The sequence below is a fragment of the Schistocerca cancellata genome, chromosome 4, assembly GCF_023864275.1.
Source record: "Schistocerca cancellata isolate TAMUIC-IGC-003103 chromosome 4, iqSchCanc2.1, whole genome shotgun sequence".
In the NCBI taxonomy this organism is placed as follows: domain Eukaryota; kingdom Metazoa; phylum Arthropoda; class Insecta; order Orthoptera; family Acrididae; genus Schistocerca; species Schistocerca cancellata.
In genome coordinates this window covers 656,386,563-656,411,579 of record NC_064629.1, presented here as the reverse complement: position 1 = coordinate 656,411,579, position 25,017 = coordinate 656,386,563, and the positions used below count along the sequence as shown (strand labels likewise).

The 25,017-nt window shown below is 42.2% G+C and overlaps 1 protein-coding gene across 2 annotated transcripts in view; it reads right to left on the bottom strand.

Moving 5' to 3' along the window:
• LOC126183376 (uncharacterized) overlaps nucleotides 1-25,017 on the bottom strand; it is a 303,763-nt gene that overhangs the window by 198,364 nt on the left and 80,382 nt on the right. For both annotated transcript variants that reach the window (XM_049925308.1, XM_049925309.1), the window contains exons 6-7: nucleotides 11,509-11,681; nucleotides 955-1,175 (exon numbers count right to left, since the gene is read on the bottom strand). In XM_049925308.1, coding sequence (XP_049781265.1) covers nucleotides 955-1,175; nucleotides 11,509-11,681 — 394 coding nt within the window. The remainder of the gene's footprint in view (nucleotides 1-954; nucleotides 1,176-11,508; nucleotides 11,682-25,017) is intronic.

The window sequence follows — 25,017 nt, the reverse complement described above, 5'->3', positions numbered from 1 at the left end:
CCGTCCTGGTGCAAAGTAACAATGCAGACGTGATCGAACCGCAGTATTGACTGTCTAGGCATGGTTGAAGTACAGACAACACGAGCCGTGTACCTCCTTCCTGGAGGAATGACTGGAACTGATCGGCTGTCGGACCCCCTCTGTCTAATAGGCGCTGCTCATGCATGGTTATTTACATCTTTGGGTGGGCTTACTGACATCTCTGAACAGTCAAAGGGACTGTGTCTATGATACAATATACGCAGTCAACGTCTATCGTCTATCTTCAGGAGTTCTGGAAACCTGGGTGATGGAAAACTTTTTTTTGATGTGGGTATTTAAAGAAACAAGATGAATTACGAAGACTGCAAATGTCCATTATGCACAAAAGGAAGAAAGAAAGTGATAGTGTGTGGAAGACAGTATATCAGAGTATTAAATGACTTTCCTATTGATGTACTTTCTGTGTAACAGTTAGTAAACAACTTTTCTGCATTCGTGAATGTTCTCAAACAGTGTGATTACTGTCACTAGATTAGAGCGCAATGTGTTTAGGTCACATAAAGTACAGGCTTTGCAGCAACAGAAAGCTAGTGAAAACAATAAAGAATGATGCAAGCACTACAGCGTACAGACATGTCACAAATACAAAGTGAAGTTTCTATTCAACATGCCCAACTTATGCATGATGAGAAATTGCATTTCTTTCTTTCCTCCTGCCTTTATTAAATGGCCACCTTTTACTGAAGATCACAAGAAGAAAGAATGAGCAGAAAATGGAATAAAGGTAACTGATATATCATTATACATATATTAACAACATAACACAGTAATATTACATTTAATTAACTTTTCACACAGCTTATTGACATTTACACAATATCTCTGATGGGCAATTGCTCCTCAATCAGCAAATGTAATAATCGTTTGGTTTCATCACTACGTAATGTTTTAATTGTTTTTCATTATACTTACCAATAACGGATTTCGCAAAGGACCTGTTCTTCAGTGTAGCTAAACCTAAGTCACCAATTTTTACACTTCCAGTAGTGCCAGTTATAAATATGTTGTCACACTTGAGATCCCGGTGTATTATTGGTGTTGAGCGGGAGTGCAAAAACATGAGTCCTTTAAGTATTTGGCGACACCATGATTTCAAAACTTTAGGATTGATTTTCTTAAATCGACGTAGATAACTGCAAACAAAAAATTATATTATTATTACAGCACCTAGAGTATCCCCCTTCCAGAGAGAGAGAGAGAGAGAGAGAGAGAGAGAGAGAGAGAGAGAGAGAGGAAGGGGGCTGGCTAGTAACATATTGTATTAAGCACGAGTGAATACAATAAAGTTTAAAGTAAATATTACAAAGCATCAATTTACTACACTCTAGTAAGTCTCCAGACAGTATCCTAGAAGAATGTTGCAAATAATGAAATCATCTAACACAAAAAGGTTAAGTTTAGTCACTATACAGCTTACAGTATAGCATAATTCTGGAACTTAAAGTATTTGAATTTTTGAATGTTTGAAGAATCAGATGCCATTAGTTTAAGAATTCTGCGCAAGAATGTTTTGCTCTTTTAACACTATCTAAATCAACTCCTTCCAACACCACAATGATGGTGAAATGCAACATGAAATTGGTGTGACTAAGTAATGAAGGCTTAGTTCACACTCTAATGACAACAGATCATTTCGTTTCGCCTTTACTTTCTCTACTTGGTAATAAGCTATATATATACAGAAAATATCCATTTAAATTCAAAATTAGTCATACATAATATTTACTACAGTATTTTATTAAACTGCAGGATTATGACCTAACTACCAACCACAGCAGCTTGACTAAGAAGTGAGCAAGAAAAAGCAGTACACCCCCGCCTTTGAATTTGCACTTCAATACAATCCATTTTCACATGTTTCTTATGAAGCAAAACTACAGTCATTGAGGTATCAACGGCATCTTCATCAATTGCGTGTGGAACAACACTCGCAGCTGCACGAGAGACAGCACGTTTAAATTTCCCATTGGCATGCCATCGAGTGAGCTTGCTCTTCCATTTCTCACTATCTCTGATGGGAGTGTCATGAATACACTGCACCAGAGGGCACTAAATTCACATGACCTCAATGCCTGCAACTCCAATTGGCTGGTTCACCTTTTAAGCATCCACTCAGAACTTCGCCCACAGAGATTTGGTGTATCTAAAGACTTATCAACATAAGTGCAGAAGGGTGAAGTAAGGAAATTACACTGACCTGGAGTGACACTAGTAGGCATTATTAGTTACCATTGACTTATGCGATTGTTTCTATCATGAACATTATCATCAATGTAAATAACTCAACAATACAGAGGGACCTACAGCACTTCGAAGTTATGTATATCTCAATTATTAAGTGCACATATCCCAGTTATTAAGTGTACATATTACAAATAACCATATTACTCTGTTAGCTTTTTGTAGACATCAGAGTGTTGTTATTGGCCACCTCAACTACTGAGTGACATGTCAATCTCTTAAGTCGACTGTCAAAAACACTGTGTTACTTACACATTCTGAGCTCACAAAACTGCTTGAAAGATATTACTGTAAATGCAAGCCAAAATAATGATAATAGCAGCATACATGTTGGATGGTAATTCCATAGTCTGGCTGCTGCTAATGTCCAAGCTATGGTGTGGGAGAGACAGACTGTTGCAGGGAGTACATTACTCGTTTTCAGATGGCAGACACATATGTGAAGAGCTTCCAATGTGCTTTGTGCACAATATGGCCATTCTTCCTTGTGGTGGTCAGACTTGGTCAACAGCAATGTTAATGAGCACATCTGTTCTCATATTCACATGCAGTGCAACAACAGACCACTGACACGTACAAATAACCCACAAACCTCGATACTGACCAGCTGGCCAAATGGAGACTCACACTGAGGCCCCTTTCAAACTCTAACCGGTACTTATAATGCTCACACACGTTGCACCTTCTTGTCTTCCACAGCAGTCATTCGACATCTGATGCAGTTCACATCCTTTATATACCCTATCAGACCTGGTAACAACACTAAACATGAACAAAACGAATGCACTCTAGTGGCCATTTTACCTGTCGCAAAGAATAACAATGCTTAATCACTTACACAGCCACATAGACATCCATGTTGTCTTTTGTCATGCAGTGTAAACACACTAGTCATCCAAAATGTTGCTAGTTGATTTATTCCTGGTGTAAATGCAATGTCAGTGCCGTAACTATGGTGACAGCTTGAGATAACAACTATAATTACACAATGGAAAGAAGAAAAGAAAAGAAAGGAAATGCACAGCACAATAACAATAGAAAGGAAGAACCAGAAGAACAACAGAAGGGCAACCAACGCTATTATGGACAAAAACTGGAAAAGAAAACCATAGGTAGAAGGGCTAAAAACATGAGAGCAGATGACTGTAGCTGGCCGAACACAAGAACAGAAAGGAAAAGCCAGCCACTCTGCCACACATTAAAACATCCGCCCAAAAAGCATTAGAGTGGAGAACACAAAGGAACAAAGGGCATGCGCTAAGACTTATACAGAATGATAAAACCCACTGTCAAGCATAAAATGTGAAACTAAATTAGCCGATTAGGTGTTGTTAGCTAAAATTAACGGCAACAAGTCCGGTAACTGAAGAGTCCGTCATAGGATAGCCAAAGGAGGACAGCTCACCGAGATATGGGCCACTGTCAGCCAGGCGCTGTACCAACACTGAAGTGGGTCATCACGGCGCAGGAGGTAGCTGTTTGTCACCCTAGCATGGCCAATGCGGAGCAGGCAGAGAGCTACAGAGTCCCTGCAAGAGGCCGGCATGGACGACTGCCACACATTCGTAGTCTCCTTAATGGCACGCAGTTTGTTGTGCGTGCTGAGATTATGCCATTTCGTCTTGCAAAACCGCAAAACCTTACGGCGTAGTACTGAACGCAGGTCAGTGGCAGAGCAGCCGATCTCCACAAGCGGTTTCCGCGTAACCTGCTTGGCCAACCTGTCGTCAAGTTCATTGCCTGGGATTCCACATGACCTGAGGTCCAGACAAACACCAATGAACGACCGGACCGTTCCCAAGCATAGATGGATTCCTGGATGGTCGCTATCAAAGGATGACAAGGGTAGCAATGGGCTAGAGCTTGTAGGCTGCTCAAGGAGTCAGTACACAGAAGAAACACCTCCCCAGGGCACGAACGGATGTGCTCAAGGGCACGAGATATAGCCACCAGCTCAGCAGTGAAAATACTGCAGCCATCAGGCAAGGAATGCTGTTCAATATGCCCTCCATGGACTTACATGAAGCTGACATGAGCATCAGCCATTGAGCCTTTGGTGTAAACCACTTTGTGGCCTTGGTACTTGTCAAGGAACGAGAGGGAGTGGCAGATGAGAGCCGTGGGGTTAACCGAGTTCTTAGGGCCATCTGAATGCTCCAGGCGAAGCTGCGGCCCCGGTGTACACCATGAAGGTGTATGTGAATGAACCTCAAGTATAGGTGGGAAAGGCAAGGACTTTAGTTCAGAAAGAAAGGATTGGACACAAACTGCAATTGGAAGGCCTGACCTGGGCCGCCGATGCAGGAGATGAACCGCCGTGGATGGGAAAAGGAGATAGTGATTCACATGAGCAGGAGAACTATGAACATGTGCTACGTAACTGGCCAGCAGTTGTGCACGCCTAACCTGCAATGGAGGGACTCCGGCTTCCCCAAGGACGCTCGTTACCAGACTTGTCCTAAAAGCACCTGTTGCTAGGCAAACGCCACAGTGGTGCACTTGGTCGAGTAAACAAAACGCTGAGGGAACCGCCGAACCATAAAACAGACACCCATAGTCAAGGCGGAATTGAACAAGACCTCTATAGAGCTGCAGCACCGTGGAGCGATCTGCACACCAATTGGTGTTGCTCAGCCAGCGGAGGGTACTGAAGTGCTGCCAGCACTTCTGCTTAACCTGACAAAGGTGAGGAATCCAAGTCAATCAGGCGTCGAAAACCAGTCCTAAGAATCAATATGTCTCCACTACAGTGAGTGGATCATCGTCACGGTAAAGTTCTCGTTCTGGACGAACGGACCAACGCCGACAAAAGTGCATAACACACGACTTTGCAGCCGAAAACTGGAAACTGTGGGCTACAGCCCATGACTGCACCTTGTGGATGGCTCCCTTAGGTGCCACATGGCAACACCAGTACTGGTGGAGCATAATAAAATGCAGAACTCGTCTGCATACAGAGAAGATGCGATGGACGGGCATACAGCTGCTGCTAGACCATTAATGGCCATTAAATGTAGAGATACACTCAATACAGAGCCCTGCAGGATCCCGTTCTCCTGGATATGGGGGGAACTATGGGAGGCACCAACTTGGACACGGAAAGTACAAAGCGACAGGAAATTCTGGATAAAAATTGGGAGTGGGCCTTGGAGACCAAACTCGTATAATGTGGCAAGGATATGATGTCACCAGGTCATGTCATATGCTTTCCGTAAATCAAAAAAGACGGCAACCAGGTGTTGGCATCTGGAAAAGGCTGTACGGATGGCAGAGTCTATGGACACAAGATTGTCAGTGGTAGAGCGATCCTGGTGGAAGCCGGCCTGACATGGAGCCAGTAGGCCACGTGACTCCAGGACCCAACCCAACTGCCGACACACCATACGTTCCAGCACCTTCCAAAGAAAATTTGTGAGGCGGATGGGCTGATAGCTATCCACATCTAGTGGGTTTTTCCAGGTTTGAGCACTGGAATGATGGTGCACTCCTCCCACTGCGATGGAAAGACGCCACTGCACCAGATCCGGTTGAAGAAGATGAGGAGACATCGCTTGTAGTCAGTTGAGAGATGTTTAATCATCTGACTGTGGATCCGATCTGGTCCACGAGGTGTGACAGGGCAATGTGCAAGAGCACTGAGGAGCTCCCACTCTGCAAAGGGGGCGTTATTGGATTCACTGTGGCGTGTAGTAAACAAGAGGACTTTCCCTTCCATCTGCCATTTGGAGTGCAAAAGCCTGGGGGGGGGGGGTAATTCTCCGACACAGACGCATGAGCATAGTGCTCAGCCAAGTGTTTGGCAATCACATTTGCATCGGTAGATAACACACCATGTATGTTAACACCAGGGACACCTGCTGGGGTCTGGTACCCGAAAACACATTTGATCTTTGCCCAGGCATGGGAAGGTGACGCATGGCACCCAATGGCCTAGACATATATCTCCCAACACTCCTGCTTCCGTCGTTTGATAAGCTGGCGAATGCTAGCACGCAGCCATTTGAAGGGTATGAGGCGCTCCAGGGAAGGGTGCCACTTATGCCGCTGTAGAGCTCACTGACTCGACTTAATTGCGTCAGCGACTTCCGGCGACCACCAAGGGACTGTCTTCTGCCGGGGGCACCCTAAAGAGCGAGTGATCATGATTTCTGCCAAAGAAACAATTGTTGTAGTCACCTTCTCAACCATCACATCGATGTTACTGTGTGGAAGAGATACAATAGTGACAGCAGAGGTGAAAGTTTCCCAGTCCGCCTTGTTTAAAGCCCATCTGGGCAGGTGTTCATTGGCTTGATGCCGAGGCAGTGACAGGAAGACAGGGAAGTGCTCACTACCCCACAGGTCATCATGTGCTCTCCAGTGGATAGATAGGAGAAGTCCTGGGCTGCAATGTGATAAATCAATGGCCTAGTAACTACCTCGAGCCACACTGAAATGTGTGGCAGCCCCAGTATTAAGGAGGCAAGGGTCGAACTGAGACAGTAAAGTTTCAACATCTCTGCCTCGGCCAGTAAGCACGGTGCCATCCCACAAGGGGTTATGGGCATTAAAATCTCCAAAAAGTAGGAAAGGTTTAGGCAGCTGATCAATCAGTGCAGTTAATACTTTCAGGGATATTACACCATCTGGAGGAAGATATACATTGCAGACAGTTATTTCCTGCGTCGTCCTTATTCTGACAGCCACAGCTTCAAGATGGGTTTGAAGGGGCTCAGGTTCACTACAGACTGAGTTTAGGACATAAACACAAACTCCACCTGACACTCAATTACAGTCGCTATGGTTCCTGTAGTATCCCTTATAGATGCGTAGGGCAGGGGTCTGCATTGCCGGGAACCAGGTTTCCTGGAGGGCAATGCAGGAAGCAGGTGTTAAGCTTAACAGATGCCATAGGTCAGCCAGGCGGTGGAAAAAACCGCCGCAATTCCGCAGGAGGATGATATCATCGTGAGACTGGGAAGGCATGGAAGATTCAATTAGGCAGTTTAAGCCTCAGGGTCACCTGCTGCCACCGACTTATTGCCCGAGCAGTCTATATCCATTTTGCCTGAGGGCCCTGCGAGATCTAGGTCCTCAGCGGACACCAGAATCTCCACCTCATCCGCAGACACAGAACTTGTAGGTAGCGGTGATGTGGGTGGTGGGTGCCATCGCAATTCCCTTGGTTTTGGGGACCTCCTTTTTGGATTTCTCTCACTGTTCCTTGGGTTTCCCCAGCTGGGAGGACTTCACTGATTCAGTCTCAATGACTGAGGATGAGCGTGAAGCCCTGCAACCAGCTGCTTTTGGGCTCTTCAGCCATTGGCGGGTGTCATCTTTCCCACAAGCACAAACCTGGGAAGGGAGTGATCCAAGCGACCCCTCACTAGTGAGAGCAGCCGAAGACGAATGACGTCGCAGATGGTTGGGGGGAGGGGGGGGGGGATGTTGCTCCTGAAGTAGGTGGTGCAGGAGCAACAGGGAGGGAAGTGCCCCCCACCATCAAGGGGGCAGGTGTAGTCTTCCGGCTCTGAGAGCCGACTGGAGTTAGAACTGGGGGTAGAACTGTTGTAGCAGTGGCGTAAGACGATGTCATACCTACACGATGTAGGTGTTCAAATTTCCTATTAGCCTCAGTGTAGGTCAATCAGTCCAGGGTCTTGTACTCCATGATTTTTCTTTCTTTCTGGAGAATTCTGCAGTCAATGTGCAAGCAAACTGTGCTCTTCACAGTTGACACACATGGGAGGCAGGGCACACGGAGTATTGGGATGTGATGGGCGTCCGCAATCTCGACATGTGATGCTGGAAGTACAGCAGGAAGACATATGACCGAACTTCGAACATTTAAAGCACTGCATTGGGGGAAGGATATAGGGTTTTACATCACAGCAGTAGACCATCACCTTGACCTTCTCGAGTAATGTATCATCCTCAAAAGCCAAGATGAAGCCACCCTGGTGGACATGAACGAAATGTACACCTCGCCACTCTAAATTGGAGCACAGCTCATCGTCAGACTGCAGAAGAAGGTCCCTGTGAAATATGATACCCTGGACTGTATTTACGCTCTTATGGGGAGTGATGGTTGCAGAAACATCCCCCAGCTTATCACAAGCTAGTAACGTCCATGACTAGGCAGAGGATGCTGTTTTGATCAAGACTGACCCAGATCTCAATTTGGACAAGCCCTCCACCTCCCCAAACGTGTCCTCTAAATGCTCAACAAAAAAACTGAGGCTTCATCGTCAAGGAAGATTCCCCATCAGCTCTCTAACATACAAGGTACCGGGGCGAATAAGAGCCGCTGCCATCCTTAGCCCTGCGTTCCTCCCATAGTGTGGCCAGGGAGGGGAACGATTTGGGTTCATACTTCCGTGGATTGAATTGAGCCCGTGAATGCTTAGAGCCTGCTGGTGTTTCACCACTAAGAGATGATGAACTATGCTTCATCGCATGTCATCCACCCTGATGCCACCCACTCCAACCAGGGGCCCTCCCCACGGGTGCCACCCGGACACAGCAAAGGCCACCTGGCAGGATGGCCATTACCGGGAGTCCCAATGCCCCAGGGTGATGGGAATCTACTCCTCGGCATACGTGGGGAGTTAACGGTGCAGGCATCAGCAGAGCGATCCCTGTGTGGTCAGGGGGCTACAACCAACAGGGTACATGGCAGCCCCACCAAAATGGACTGGCTACCGTGCTGGATATCAGGTGCCACCAAGAAAAAAAGTCCATTATCATCGTCGGCACAGAAAATGATACCGCGCAGCTGATGGAAAATAACGCACGCAGGAGTGTGACATCACCCAACAGTTGGAGAATGAGCAGAAGTGCACATCCACGTTGACGAAGGATGTGATAGGTCTCAGTGCATGATGGACACGATGCACCATGTAAGCCTCCCTTCCCTAATTAGCTCGCTCTTCGGGAAAATTTTGAAAAATGGAGGTCAAACCCCACAGGGGACCATCACAAAGGCCGAAACATGTGAGACTCCTTTTAGTCGCCTCTTACAACAGGCAGGAATACCTCGTGCCTATTCTAACCCCTGGACCCACAGGGTTGTGGCAATAGTGTATCAATGCTGTTTTGTTGCGAATCACAGTAGAAGAACAAGCAGTGATTCGATTTCATATTTTACTCGTTATAATGGCTACCGACACATCCGTGTCCAAGCAAAAACCTTACAGCTATAAATTTTTTTTTTTAGGTCATGAATGAGTGTGAATGGTTTACAGGTTTTAAAGGAGGGAAGGTGTCGCTCACAGCCAACGAGAAGTCAGTGTGTCCCATCTTAAGTTCTCCAACAGAAACACTTAGAAAATTCTTGATATTTTGTAAACTGACACTTATATCTCACGTAGGGCTATCACTTAAGAACAGAGCATCTCTAAACAAAGTGTTTAAGACAAGAATATGTGTGCTAAATTTGCCCTGCACACTTTGATTTCTGAACAAAAACAATGGCATGTGGATGCCTAGAGCGACTGGATCGCAATGAGAAATGCGGATAATTCTTTTCTGGAGTGGAAAAAAAAAAAAACAATATGAACATACCACAAAATGACAAAGTGGGTCTCTGATCGTTAGCTAAGACCGAGGAAGAATGACAAAATCAAAAAGGAAGACAATGCTCATGAGATTCTCCATAGGAAATTTGTTTCGACTGGCACCACTGTCAATTCCAAATATTATTTGCATGTCATGGTCAATTGTGCAAGAGGATTCAGATGGTTTGTCCACAACAATCAAAGGAGAGGGACTTCTGATCATTGCACGATAGCTGCATTTGTAATACCAACCAACCCCCCCCCCCCCCCCACCGTGTTTTTTTTTTTTTGGTGAAAAATGAAGCGTCAGTTCTCAACCACCTTTCATATTGATCCGATTTGATGCTGAGTGACTTTTTTTAATTCCTAAAAGTAGAAGTTCAAATGAAGGATCAATGCTTTGATGACATAGCCTACAATGAAGCCACTGAGAAGTGTGAACTGGAGAACATCCCAAAGAAGGACTATCCTGATATTTTCACACAGTTTTTCTCAAGCTGGGGTTGACTATGTAGAACACTTGAAGCATCTTAACTTTTCTCTTTTTGGACTGATGGGCTATCATTTCCATGTAGGTGAGGACATAGTCTTCATCTGTGTCAAGACATGTAAACAGGGGATTTAAATGGGAAGCAGTTAAGAACACAGCAAGATGGAACTAGTTCTGGACTACATCTTGTTTAGTAACCACATCATGATGTAAAATTCTAAGGTAAGATCTATATTGTTTATTTTATATGCATAATACAGCTAAACAAAATACTATGATGGTAAAAATTGTGTTTTTCCCCTAAAAATACTCCCTGTAACTTCATACCTAATTTTTAACTTATTGGGAAAGAACTGCTTAGGGGAAATATATGTGAAAGGGTTTGTCTCAAAGCTATGCAATAACTATTTCATTGACCAAAAACTTTTATCTCATTTAACAAGCATGGCTGTGTTTCAGGCTGGGTGCAGTTCCTGCTACCTTATAGGGCGATTGACAAAACTGTAGAGCTGACGAAAACCTGTAGATCTGATATTTAATTAAATAGTTTCTCTTATTGATAATGTATCTTGTGTTTGTGAATATGTTATATGTGAACTCAATTTATCTATAAAACAGTGGATATATGCACACAACAGTTTGCAACTTAGGACAGGGGGTAGGAGGGGTGGGGTGTCTGATGCAGTTGTAAGAATGGTGGCTTGTCATTAACCTTTGTCAGAGTACAGAATATAGTGGAATGATACGTACACAGAATTTTAATAGGTAGGCCAGTTCTGGCTACTACGATCTCATTGGTAATCACACCTTTGATGTCACTGGAATGCCAACAGTACTGTGGATTAAGTTGTCCCTTGTGCTAATCAGTGCTCACTGCTGCTGTTTCCAGCAAATTTCTTATAAACACTGTAAATTCTTATGCTCTTTATTGTTGGTGCACTTTTAAATAATCACTGGGTCATAAATACACAGGTGGCTAATTCATAATGGTTACACTTATTCATCATACAATAAAATTATTTCCTCTTGATTTCAAATGTCCACTCCATCAACTGAAGTCTTGATTAAAACAATCATCTTTACCCAGCATACAAGTACACAGTTTAAGAAGTCCTTAAGCTCACAAATGTCAACTTTAAGTACTATTAAAGTATATTGTAATGTCAGACTCTATAAAAAATGATAAACTCATAAACTTACGTTTTTAGGGTTCCTGATGTCATCAGCTCTGTAACTAATACAATGTATTTTCTCTTTGTAAGTGAGACCTCCCAGTAATCGTAAAATCTTACAATGTTTGGGTGCTGTAGTCCTTTCAGCATCTCAGCTTCTTCACGAAAACGTAGTCTCTCACTTTTATTCAATTTCTTTTCCTAAAATAAATGAAAGGTTATTCAATTTTAAAGCACTTTTAAAATACATGAGAATCAGCAACCTTAGATAATTTTTAGCAACATGATGACCATAAGAATAGTATTACTTTGTACTCATGTTTTTAATTGTGCTTCTATCTTTTATGTGCTCTGGATTATGGATTGGTTCCACAGTGGCCACCTTTAGCCTTACACATTCAAAGTTTAAATTTTTGTTGTGTTATACACCAAGGTAAAAAAAAAATGAAAATTTAGTTGTCTTTAGGTTCAATTAATTAATTTATCTATTTTAAAGGTCCACATCCCAATAAAGAAAACTTGCATTTGCATATCAGTTTGGATTAATTATCAGTTTGGCCATTTTTTACTTAATAGTAGAGCGGAGTAGAAAAATTAGGTCCAGTAAGGGGAAGTTTTCAAATTCTGCGCTCTTGTTTATATTTGTTTTCACTTGAAGCTACCCTCAGATATGAGTCATATTGTTAGTAATAGGTCTAACAGCGTCCTGTCTAAGAATGAAATAGACATTCTTGCCAAAGGGGAAAACTGTGCGGTCTTACCTAGAATACCAACAGAAGATATCATTGCTAATATTGAGGGTGGAATTAGTTTTCTACTGCAGATGAAAATCAGGCAGAATATTGCTTAGGGGTAAACCATCTAACAGTAACTTAATGAAAGGTTTAAATTCTGATAAAGACATTTTAATTCTTCCAGCAGATAAAGACAGTGCTACAGAGGTAAAGGCAGTGCTACAGAGGTAATGGAGAGAGACACGACTACTGCATTAAAATTAGGGACATGTTAGAACCAGGAATATATAGAAAACTTGAGGGAGATTCCACAACTTCTGTGCTTAGAGTAATTAATTAATGAACTAATAAAAACCCCTGATTTCACCCGCTGACAAGAGGGTTCTCATCAAATCCGAAGAGCTAACATCAAGACAGTATGGTTTGCCAAAAATTCACAAACTTGGCATCCATTATGGCTTCCTGTTAGCACTCTTGACTGACCAACCTATGGGACTGCCGACCAATTAGCTATTTGCCTATAGTTGTTTAAAGGAAAAACTGAAGCTCATATTAAAGATTTTGGTCATTTTATCAAAAAATTTAAAGTCCTGCAGACTATGTCCATGTGATATTGTGATCAGTTTACTAGGATTTCTCTCAATGAGGTTATGTCACAGTTGGAATGCATGTTTGCAAAAGATATGGCAAATCTCTCTAAAAATTGTCTCACATCAACTTGGTTTCAGTGGGACAACAGATTATATGAGCAAACTGACAGTGTGGCTATGGGGAACCCACTCAGTGCTGCTATAGCAAATTCTTATATGGAAAAATTCAAAGAAGCAGCTCTTCAGACAGCGAAGAAGAAACCCACATGCCAGTTTTGGTATGTTGTGATATTTTATTCATATGGCCTCATGGAGAAAATGAACTACTAGAATTTCTATTTTTTTAATGATATTAATTCTAATACACAGTTCACTATGGAAGAAGAGAAAGAAGGTCCATTTTCATGTTTGCAGGTTCAGATACTTAGAAAACCTGATGGAACTTTAGGGCACAAAGTTTACAAAAAGCCCACTTACACGGCAGATACCTTCACCGAAATTACAAATAGCATTACAAACAGAAAAAGAGGAGTGAAAAAACATTGGTGGATTGAGCTAAAACACTGTGAGCTGCAGTACTTGGAGAACCTATATGATTTACGAACTGCCTTCAGAAGAAAAGTCTACACTGACAAAGACAGAAATAGGGCACTACAAACTAAAAGACTTTGAGCTTTTACTGAAAAAGAACCGACTAAAGGGTAAGTTTCCCTCCCATTCACAAAACATGTCACAGATCATATCGGCAAAGTATCCAGAACACACAGTATTGATGCAGTGCTTTAATTATTAAGAACGGTATGTGAACATTTGAACACTGCATAAAGGACCTATGCCCACCGCTTGCCACAGATACGAGTATATAAAATCCCTTATGCACATGGTCAAGTATACACAAAAACTACAAAAAGAAGCATTAACACTCACCTTGAGGAGCACAAGAGCAATTGCCATCTGGGCAACACCAATAAATCAGCAGTAGCAGAACATGCACTGGGACCAGTGAACCATCTACCACGGTTTTATCAAGATTGAATCAATAATATGCTTGGATGTATAGAGGGGCCATGGAAATTGAAAAGCACAAAAACAACTTTAACAGAAAAGGAGGACTGAAATTAGACAAGTTGTGGGCCTTAGAAGTAAATAAAGCTCCATAACAAACATCAGTGTGAATCCACTACCTTAGGCAGTGGTCTGATGACATCGCAGACAGACAGTTGTCCAGATACATACATAAACAGTTGAGCCTGCTGAGCTTGTTGGAGATTGCAACTGCTTTCTGAGCTGTTATAGTCTATAATAATCTCTCCAGCACTGGAAGATGTAATGTTAGGCAGAGAAATATTCCTTAGACCACAGCCTAATGCCCATAAAACAAATGTCACTGAAAATGCAAATACCGGCTGTGCAAGTCAGTATTGTATAATTATTAAATTCTTCTGTGTTGTCAAGTTTAACAAATGTTGGTACTACCTTAGGATAATAATTTTTGTATTGTTTTGTGAAGATTGGAAATCACATTTTCACTGGGTACTAGACAGCAGAGAAGGGAGTCGTAATGAAGCACTACCACACACATTCATAACTTGCTGTCTTCACACTGAATTTGAGTTGAACAAGGTTATTAACAGAAAAAAAAACAATGGGATTAGGGAAAATGAAATGAATACACGTAAAAAATAGTATACTTGAAGAAATCCATCTCTGAGATGTACAGATGTACAGATACACCTTTATTCTCCTCTAGTTTTGGTTAAATAATCATCTTTACAGGAGGACTACAAAATTCAGAAACAGAAAAAAACATATGTAGTATACACAGACAAAAGAAGCACATGTGTGAAGAACAATCAATTAGAAAGTACTTACACAGCTCTACACTGATGGGTCATGAAGACATTTTCTTCAAATCATCTCCAATGATGCTCCATAAACTTAGATGAACTAAAATTATTTTGTCTGATACAAATACAGCACAATGTAAAATGTGATCTGTTACAACTGATTATTTCAAACTTGGAGGTACATATTAGAAGCTGAATGTCAAAGACAGTATGGTCAAAGAATAATCAGTAGTTGAAAGGGTATAGGTTTCTGTTCTAGTCAAGGCTGGCAGACAAATACCTTTTTCAACAAAGATGATAACCAAAACATTGATGTACACTCCTGGAAATTGAAATAAGAACACCGTGAATTCATTGTCCCAGGAAGGGGAAACTTTATTGACACATTCCTGGGGTCAGATACATCACATGATCACACTGACAGAACCACAGGCACATAGACACAGGCAACAGAGCATGCACAATGTCGGCACTAGTACAGTGTATATCCACCTTTCGCAGCAATGCAGGCTGCTATTCTCCCATGGAGACGATCGTAGAGATGCTGGATGTAGTCCTGTGGAACGGCTTGCCATGCCATTTCCACCTGGCGCCTCAGTTGGACCAGCGTTCGTGCTGGACGTGCAGACCGCGTGAGACGACACTTCATCCAGTCCCAAACATGCTCAATGGGGGACAGATCCGGAGATCTTGCTGGCCAGGGTAGTTGACTTACACCTTCTAGAGCACGTTGGGTGGCACGGGATACATGCGGACGTGCATTGTCCTGTTGGAACAGCAAGTTCCCTTGCCGGTCTAGGAATGGTAGAACGATGGGTTCGATGACGGTTTGGATGTACCGTGCACTATTCAGTGTCCCCTCGACGATCACCAGTGGTGTACGGCCAGTGTAGGAGATCGCTCCCCACACCATGATGCCGGGTGTTGGCCCTGTGTGCCTCGGTCGTATGCAGTCCTGATTGTGGCGCTCACCTGCACGGCGCCAAACACGCATACGACCATCATTGGCACCAAGGCAGAAGCGACTCTCATCGCTGAAGACGACACGTCTCCATTCGTCCCTCCATTCACGCCTGTCGCGACACCACTGGAGGCGGGCTGCACGATGTTGGGGCGTGAGTGGAAGACGGCCTAACGGTGTGCGGGACCGTAGCCCAGCTTCATGGAGACGGTTGCGAATGGTCCTCGCCGATACCCCAGGAGCAACAGTGTCCCTAATTTGCTGAGAAGTGGCGGTGCGGTCCGCTACGGCACTGCGTAGGATCCTACGGTCTTGGCGTGCATCCGTGCGTCGCTGCGGTCCGGTCCCAGGTCGACGGGCACGTGCACCTTCCGCCGACCACTGGCGACAACATCGATGTACTGTGGAGACCTCACGCCCCACGTCTTGAGCAATTCGGCGGTACGTCCACCCGGCCTCCCGCATGCCCACTATACGCCCTCGCTCAAAGTCCGTCAACTGCACATACGGTTCACGTCCACGCTGTCGCGGCATGCTACCAGTGTTAAAGACTGCGATGGCGCTCCGTATGCCACGGCAAACTGGCTGACACTGACGGCGGCGGTGCACAAATGCTGCGCAGCTAGCGCCATTCGACGGCCAACACCGCGGTTCCTGGTGTGTCCGCTGTGCCGTGCGTGTGATCATTGCTTGTACAGCCCTCTCGTAGTGTCCGGAGCAAGTATGGTGGGTCTGACACACCGGTGTCAATGTGTTCTTTTTTCCATTTCCAGGAGTGTATTTTTGGAAGCCAGTAGCGACTTTCCATCTAATCACAAATATTCCCTGAAAATAAGATTACTGCGTTTGTTTAGATGGACATTATGTGGACAATGTCTATGAAGCAGGTATTAACCTATAGTGCTGCCACATGGCCAAAAAACTGAACCACATTTGTTAAAGAGTAGAACACAAGATAAATCATCCATACCAGCAAACATCTTGGGATCATTTGAAAACCTGGCATTTCTACATTATTGAAATATGAAGACAATCTCTTCTTATTTTATCACTAGGACACTATAAAATCACTGTGTATTGGTGTATACAATGGTACATTAACATAAGTCTTTGTCAATATTGTCGCAAAAGAAGCTGAGTAGCACAACCACCATGGTGTAGTGGTTATGATACTAGACTGTTGCATGGAGGGTCACGAGTTCAAAGCTCACTTCAACTGCAAGATTTTAATTTCTACATTCAGTTCGAGTACATTCTAGAAGTATCCACAAATGTCAAGAATCATTGTACTGGAATGTTCTGTAACAGTATACATATCGTATGTGTTCTGGCCGGAGGCAGTTCGCTCCACACTTGTATGTGCAAGTGCTGAATAAACCTTCGTTAAATGAAGTTAGTGTTTGCCATTCATCTAATTAGACCTTCTTCTACGTAACATTATTCTGGTGGAGACGCTGGGTATTGGAACTTGTGATAGCGCACATTATCGACAATGCAGTGGCTCCCATAAGGCCATGACAGAGCCGCTGCTTACGTGGCGAGATACTAGAGTTTGGGCCATATTCAACAAAACGCAATCTATCGGAGACAGGAGAAGAAGGGAACGTTACGATGACAGCAACTGTGTGCCACCACATGAGACATCCTCCCGGGTTCTCTGGTGACAATGGCCAAGATCCAAACAAGTGGCTGAAGGTATATGAGCATATAGCCAAATTGAACAAATGGGATGACACCGAGTGTTCGACTAATGTATTTTTCTACTTGTAGGGCACTGCGAAACAATGGTATAAGAACAACGAGGAGAAGTTCACAAGCTGGGAAGTATTCGAGGCGGAACTGCACAAGTGTTTTGGCAACACACAACAACAGAAGTGCAAGGCTGAAGATAAAGTGCAGGGTACAGCGTCCAGGAGAAACTACAGCATAATACATTCAAGACGTCTTCGAGGTGTGTAAAATAGTGGATCCTAGAATGAAGCAGGAAGATAAGGTTGCACATCTCATGAAGGGTGTTGCTGAGGACATTAATCAAGCCCTACTCCCGAAGGAGGTTTCGACAGTAGACGACTTCATAAAATGGTGCCAGTATATCGAGACAATGCATCAAAAAAGAATTACACGCAAGAAGTTTGAACAGCTTCCAAACGCTGTATCAATGTCTGTGATGGAGTAAGAAAGTGATTTCACAAGTGTTCTTCGTCAGGTAGTGAGAGAGGAAGTTCAGAAGGCACTTGGATTGCACGGTGAGCAAAAACCGAGAGGCTTCAAGGGGGTCATAAGGGAGGAAGTGGCACAGACGTTGAACCCAATCTCTTGTCCTTCATTTCCCTTTAAAACAGTGAAAAAGTTGAGACCCAGGTGAAGTTACGTTCCTACAATGCCGCATGAGGAACCTGCTTGGGAACCAAGGAAGACTGACGTCTGGAGGACCCAGGATAACCAACCAGTGTGCTTCCACTGCGGACAACCGGGACATGTTGTGCGCTATTGTCGAGAAAGGCGGCGGATATTTGATGACACCCACGCCAGGTGACAGCAGGTCGATCTTAGCCGACGCCAACTCCGGGATGACGAACGTGAACAAGAAGATGTGGGTGCATGACGATGTAGGTCACCATCGCTGCAAGCTAGCTGCTGGAGAGGACACGCCCCAACAGGGTAATCAAGGTATCCATCGCCATTTAGAAGCTCCAGCCGATCACCTAGCAGCCGCAACCTGGAAAACTAAAGGGCGTGACTTCCCTTGAAGGTGAGGTCGCCGAAGAGAAAAATCCTCCACAGTCAATCAGTACAAAAATGATAGGAAACTACGTTGATATCCTCATGGATGGCTGACAAACCCAAGCTCTTGTGGACTCTGGAGCATCATATTCAGTCATTTCAGAGAAGTACCGTCGCCAGTTGCAGAAAACCATATTCGTCAACAACAAAACATCTCTGCTGAAGGTGGCTATTCGGAAATATGTAAAGCCTATAGGAGATGTGTCATTCGTGTGGGCATAAGTGGCCATACACAGCCCTTAGAATTCATCGTCTTACAAGAGTGTAGTCATGACATCATTCTCGAATGGGACTTTCTGAAAGCTTCTGAGGCAGTTATAGATTGTGGTCGCTCGAAGATTATACTAGACGAGATAAGATACTGTGGACAGGAAAATGCGCATCAGAGTTCGTGGAGACTATGAGTGCTGGATGAAGTGATCATTCCTGAAGTCAGTGCAAGAAAGGTAACGGGCATGTGTCATGTTATGCATCAACCCATGAATCTTGTAGTGGAATGTAAAAGAAGCATACCACTGAAGAACAACTTGGTCATCCCAGCCTCGACTGTCTCATTTAAGAATGGATTCATTGAATTGTGGATAGTCAACTTTTGCCAAGAACCGCAAATCCTTTCAAGACGCATGTGCGTAGAAAACGCTGAGCCATTAATTGCCGAACAGCTGAGCACTGTAGAAACCTCCCGTGCCGAGTCTGTGGGCAAAATTGGCGCTACCACTACAAGACAAGATCTCACTAAGGAACAACAGAAGAAGCTACTTGTATTCTTCAAGAGTTCTCTGAATGCATCAAATCCATAGGTGAAGAGCAAATTAGACAAATTGACTGTGAAGTACCAGATTAGCACTTGAGACCATCAACCATTAAGCCAATAAGCTGCAACAGAACGTCGAATAATTCGCGACAAGTTAGAGAAAATAATGAAGAATGACAGCATTCAGCCTTCGCAGAGCCCATGGTCATCACCACTGGTTCTTGTCAGGAAGAAGGATGGCAGTTGGCGCTGTCTGAAGGGCGCTAAGTTTTTCTCAATCATGGACATGTACTCGAGATATGGGCAAATCAAAGTAGATGAGGCTGATCGTAAGACAATTGCATTCATAACCCCTGAGAGCCTGTATGAGTTTAAGGTAATGCCATTTGGTTTGTGTAATGCACCAGTAACTTTTGAACAGGTGATGGGTAATCTTCTAAGACACCTGAAGTGGACAATGTGTCTTTGTTATTTAGATGACATTATAGTGTTCTCAGAGACATTTGATGAACATGTAAAAAGACTGAGGGTCGTTCTTAAGTGTCTCTAACAATGCAGACTGAAACTTAATCCAAGAAAGTGTCTCTTTGGAGTAAAGAAATCAAAATACTCAGACACGTGGTGTCAAATGAAGGTGTGTGGCCAGACCCAGAAAAGGTGAGATCTATAACAGAATTTCCTACTCCTAAAAGTATTAGAGATGTGAGAAGCTTCCTCAGATTATGTTCTTATTACTGTCGTTTTATCGAAGACTTCTGTATCAAAGCCAGGCACTCCAAGAGTTGTTAAAAGCCGATGCTAAATTTACCTGGGGTGGTGCCCAACAAGACTCTTTCGATGTGCTGTGAAAAGCTCTGATGACTGACCCTGTACTTGGTCTGTATGATGAGAGAGCACCTACAGAACTACACAGATGCCAGTGGACATGGGATCGGTGCTGTTCTGGTGTAAATTTCGGATGGAAAAGAGAAGGTTATAGCCTATGCTTCTAGGACGCCGAGAGACACTACTCAACAACAGAAAGAGAATGTCTTGATGTGATCTGGGCCATGTGCAAATTTCGACAGTATCTCTATGGAAGGCCATTCACAGTTGTTAAAGACCATCATTCACTTTGTTGGCTGACAGGTCTTAAGGATCCAACAGGACGACTCGCCAGGTGGGCACTACATCTTCAAGAGTATGACATTACGACAGTGTACAAAAGTGGAAGAAAACACCAAGATGCCAACTGTCTCTCAAGAAACCCAGTGCAGGACCATCAAGACTTTGATGAAGATAGTGACTGTCTCGTTGCACTCCAGGATCCCTCTGCTGAGCAGAAGAAGGATGCCAAGATATCTCAAATTATGCTTGCCTTAAATCGGTCAGAGGATGTGAAAGGACACTTTAAGGAAGTTAATGGACTACTTTGCAAGAAAAACTTTGATCAGTTTTGAAATATGTGGTTACCAATGATTCCTACACACTCTTGTATGTGCAAGTGCTGAATAAACCTTCGTTAAGGGAAGTTAGTGTTCGTCATACATCTAATTACACCTTCTTCTACATGACAATATAATCATGGTATACAAGTGGAGCAAAAATTAAAAAAAAAAAGATGAAAGTAGTACAGGATTATGAACCAATTAGGTTGAGTATATCTGTACATCAATTAACTAACTCAACCTAATTCCAGAAACACATTGAACGAAGACCTTGGACACCTAAGTAAATCGGCATCTGTTAACATATATATAGTAGAAATAATGTGCAAACATATAATTACACATCAGAACAGTAAAAACCAGTAATGTTATACATTCATATTACATGGAAAGACTGTAAAATACACATTAAATGATTACATTATTTTTTCCTAAAAATTCTACGTTCAAGTATTGAACTATGGGTACCAAATGCCCTGTCCCTTAGGTTGAGTGAGGCATTAATGTGTAAACCACTCATGCAATATATCTAAGTGTAGTAATAAAATTAGAGTTATTCATCAAACAAGGTCATACCATAATGTGCCAAAAATGGAACGCGATAACCTAGACCTTGGGTACCTACTCACTAAGGACAGCATACAATAGACGTTATACTGTATCTATTACAAGAAAATTAGAATTATAAATACAATCTTATGTAACACTGCCTACAAACAAAATTGAAACTATGCAGGGAATGAGACTATCATATTACATAACTTCATTTTTAATATGGGCACACAGTTCAAAAACATAAATGTCTTGCAGACATGGTTATAGCTCTACAAGATCCTACACAAACAGAGCACAATTATTTACATAATCCAACTGTAAATGTCATCATCAGTGTGGAAAGAACATAATGTAAAATTAAACCAATATGTTTATTAGGTAAACACAATGCAATGATATAATAAGAGTCCTGATAGTAATCATTAAAAGAAAAAATTAAAGTATTGAACAAGTGACACTTGATTACAAACCATAATAGTAAAAATAACATTTAAACAAAAGCTAGTTCCAACATAAAGCAATGTGAAAAGGGGTAAAATATTAATAACAGGTAACAGTAATCAGAAGAGCCAAAATGGTTTGGTGTATCTGGAGATGAGTTCATAATTAATAAAATCTAACACACTGCTTTGGCATTCTGAACCTAGACTTTTGCAACAGATGAATCACTCTAATTTCGTCCCGAGCACGGGGTCTTGGGTTCAATTCCCGGAGGGGTCAGGGATTTTCACCTGCCTCGAGATGACTGGGTGTTGGTGTTGTCCTCATCATTTCATCACCATTCATGAAAGTGGCGAGATTGGACTGAACAAGGGTTGGAAATTTTTATGGGCGCTGATAACCACGCAGTTGAGTCCCCCACAAACCAAACATCATCATCATCATCATCTCATCATCATCATCTCATCATATCATCATCTAATTTCGTTACTACTCTTCAATACATTCCCTGTGTGTTTTACGCATTAACACCTCAGTTTGAAGGACAGGGCATTTAGTACCTATAGCACAAGTATTGCACTCAAAATTTCTAGGAAAAAATAATATCATTTTATATACTGGTTATAGGCTTTCCATGTAATATGAATGTATAATATTACTGGTTTTTACTGTTCTGATGTGTAATCATTTGTTTTCACTGTATTTCTACTACATATGTTAACTGATGTTGGTTTACTTAGGTGCCCAGGTATTGGTTTAATATGTCTTTGGAACTAGGCTGAGTTAGTTAATTTATGTGCAGACATACTCAACCTAATTGGTTCCTGATCCTGTACTACTTTTTATCTTTTTTTCAATTTTTATCCCAGTTGTATACCATGGTTATATTGACAAAGCCTTACGTGTATGTAACATTTTATACATAAACACACAGTCATTTCATAATGTCCCAACAATAAAATGATATGAGATTGTCTCCATATTTTAATAACGCAGGAATTCCAGGTTTTTAAATGCTCCTCAGATGTCTGTTGGTATGGATGGTTTACTTTGCATTCTACCATTTAACAAATGTGTTTACGTTTTTCTGCTGTTGGCAGCACTCTAGGTTAATACCTGCTTCATAGACGTTATTCACATAATGTACATCTAAACACATCCAGTAATACTACTTTCATGCGATATTTATGATTAGATGGAATGTCACTACTGGCATCCAAAAGTACATCAATGTTTTGGGTATCATCTTTGTTGAAAAAGATATTGTGTCTGTCAACCTCGACTAGACACACAACCTATACCCTTCAAAATGTAGATTATTCTTGTTCTCTGTAATCTTTGACAATACTGTCTTTGACATTCAGCTTGTAATATGTACCTCCAAGTTTGAAATAATCAGTTGCAACAGATTATGTTTTATGCAGTATTGTATTTGTATCAGACAAAATAATTTTAGTTTATGGAGCAATTGTATGAACATATGATTAGAGATGATTTGAAGAAAATATCTTCATGACCCAACAGTGTAGAGCTGTGTAAGTACTTTCTAATTGATTGTTCTTCACACATGTGCTCCTTTTGTCTGTATTTTATAGTCTGCTTATGAAGATGGTTATTTAACCAAAACCAGTGGAGAATAAAAGTGTATTTGTGCAGCTGATGGTTCAGAGATGCATTTCTTCAAACATCTGACAGCTGTAAACAGTTTACTTATAAAATTTCTAAAGATAATGTAGTTTTCAGAGCAGAATCACTATCAAATTGAAAATAAGTATGAGCTGTTGCAGTTCCAGATAGTTCAAGGAAGAAACTAGACCGGAAATAGAAAATCTTGCTGCCAGGTAGCAGTCTAGGAATGAAGGTGGGCCAACAATTAAATAAGATGCCCAGAACACAGGCATTATGAACCTAGTACCATCTATCAAGGCTTAACTAATGATTTGAATAACATGCATCAGACATTTACAGCAGGGACAAAAAGTAATAACCTGGCCAAGAGTTTGAGATACAGTACCAGTAAGAGTTTTGAGATAAAGTACCAGGAGTGATTTTGACACGCTGGGAACAGCAACAGTAAAAAGAAATTGATTGCTGATGTTGTGCAGAGGTACAGCCAGTCACACATTTTTTTAAATTTTGACATACCCACGTGATAATTCTCTCTCAAACTTAAATTTTTTCGTTATGTTTGCACAATATCATTTCACATCTTTAAGGGGGCTGCAGAAAGGTTCAAAATCATGAAATGTTAAACTTTTACTTTTTTGCATTTTAAAATTCTACAGACTCTCCTTTCAATATATACATAATTCATTCAGTTCAGAAGATTACAACTATTTTTAAAATATTATCTGTATGGGCATGACCCACTGTGGCACTGTTAAACAGCTGTCAAATGTTAAACTCGTGACTCTACATGCTCATCGTGTACATTTTAGTGATGTGCGAGAAAATAAATGTTACAAAATAAGTGTTGATGTTAACCTGTGATACTTCAATATATACTGCTCACTCAATTGTCATGTGTTTCATGTTTATTTACTCTTTTTCGGTTGGTTGGAGGGAGGGGGGACCAAACCGCGAGGTCATCGGTCCTTGTTCATGGTAAAATGATTACATAAGGGAAAGAAGAAAAGAAAGGAGATGTACAGCACAATAACAGGAGAATGGAAGAACCAGAGCAACAGAAGGACAACTAACACTACTATGGACAAAAACAAGAAAAGAAAACCACAGGTAGAAAGGATAAAAACAAGAGAGCAGATGACCGTGGCTGGCCGACCATCATGAGAATAAAACGGAAAAGCCAGCCACTCTGCAATACATTAAAACATACACCCAAAAAGCATCAGAGTGGAGAACAGAAAGGGGCAAAGGGCATGCGCTAAAACTTGTATAGAATGATAAAACCCACCGTCACGTATAAAACATAAATCATTTAGGGATGGCTAGAGGACAAATGTAAGGATGTAGAGGCTTATCTCACTAGGGGTAAGATAGATACTGCCTACAGGAAAATTAAAGAGACCTTTGGTGAAAAGAGAACCACTTGTATGAATATCAAGAGCTGTGATGGAAACCCAGTTCCAAGCAAAGAAGGGAAATCAGAAAGGTGGAAGGAGTATATCGAGGGTCTATACAAGGGCGATGTACTTGAGGACAATATTATGGAAATGGAAGAGGATGTAGATGAAGATGAAATGGGAGATATGATACTGCGTGAAGAGTTTGACAGAGCACTGAAAGACTTGAGTCTAAACAAGGTCCCGGTTGTAGACAACATTCCATTAGAGCTACTGACGGCCTTGGGAGAGCCAGTCCTGACAAAACTCTACCATCTGGTGAGCAAGATGTAGGAGACAGGTGAAATACATTCAGACTTCAAGAAGAATATAATAATTCCAATCCCAAATAAAGCAGGTGTTGACAGATGTAAAAATTACC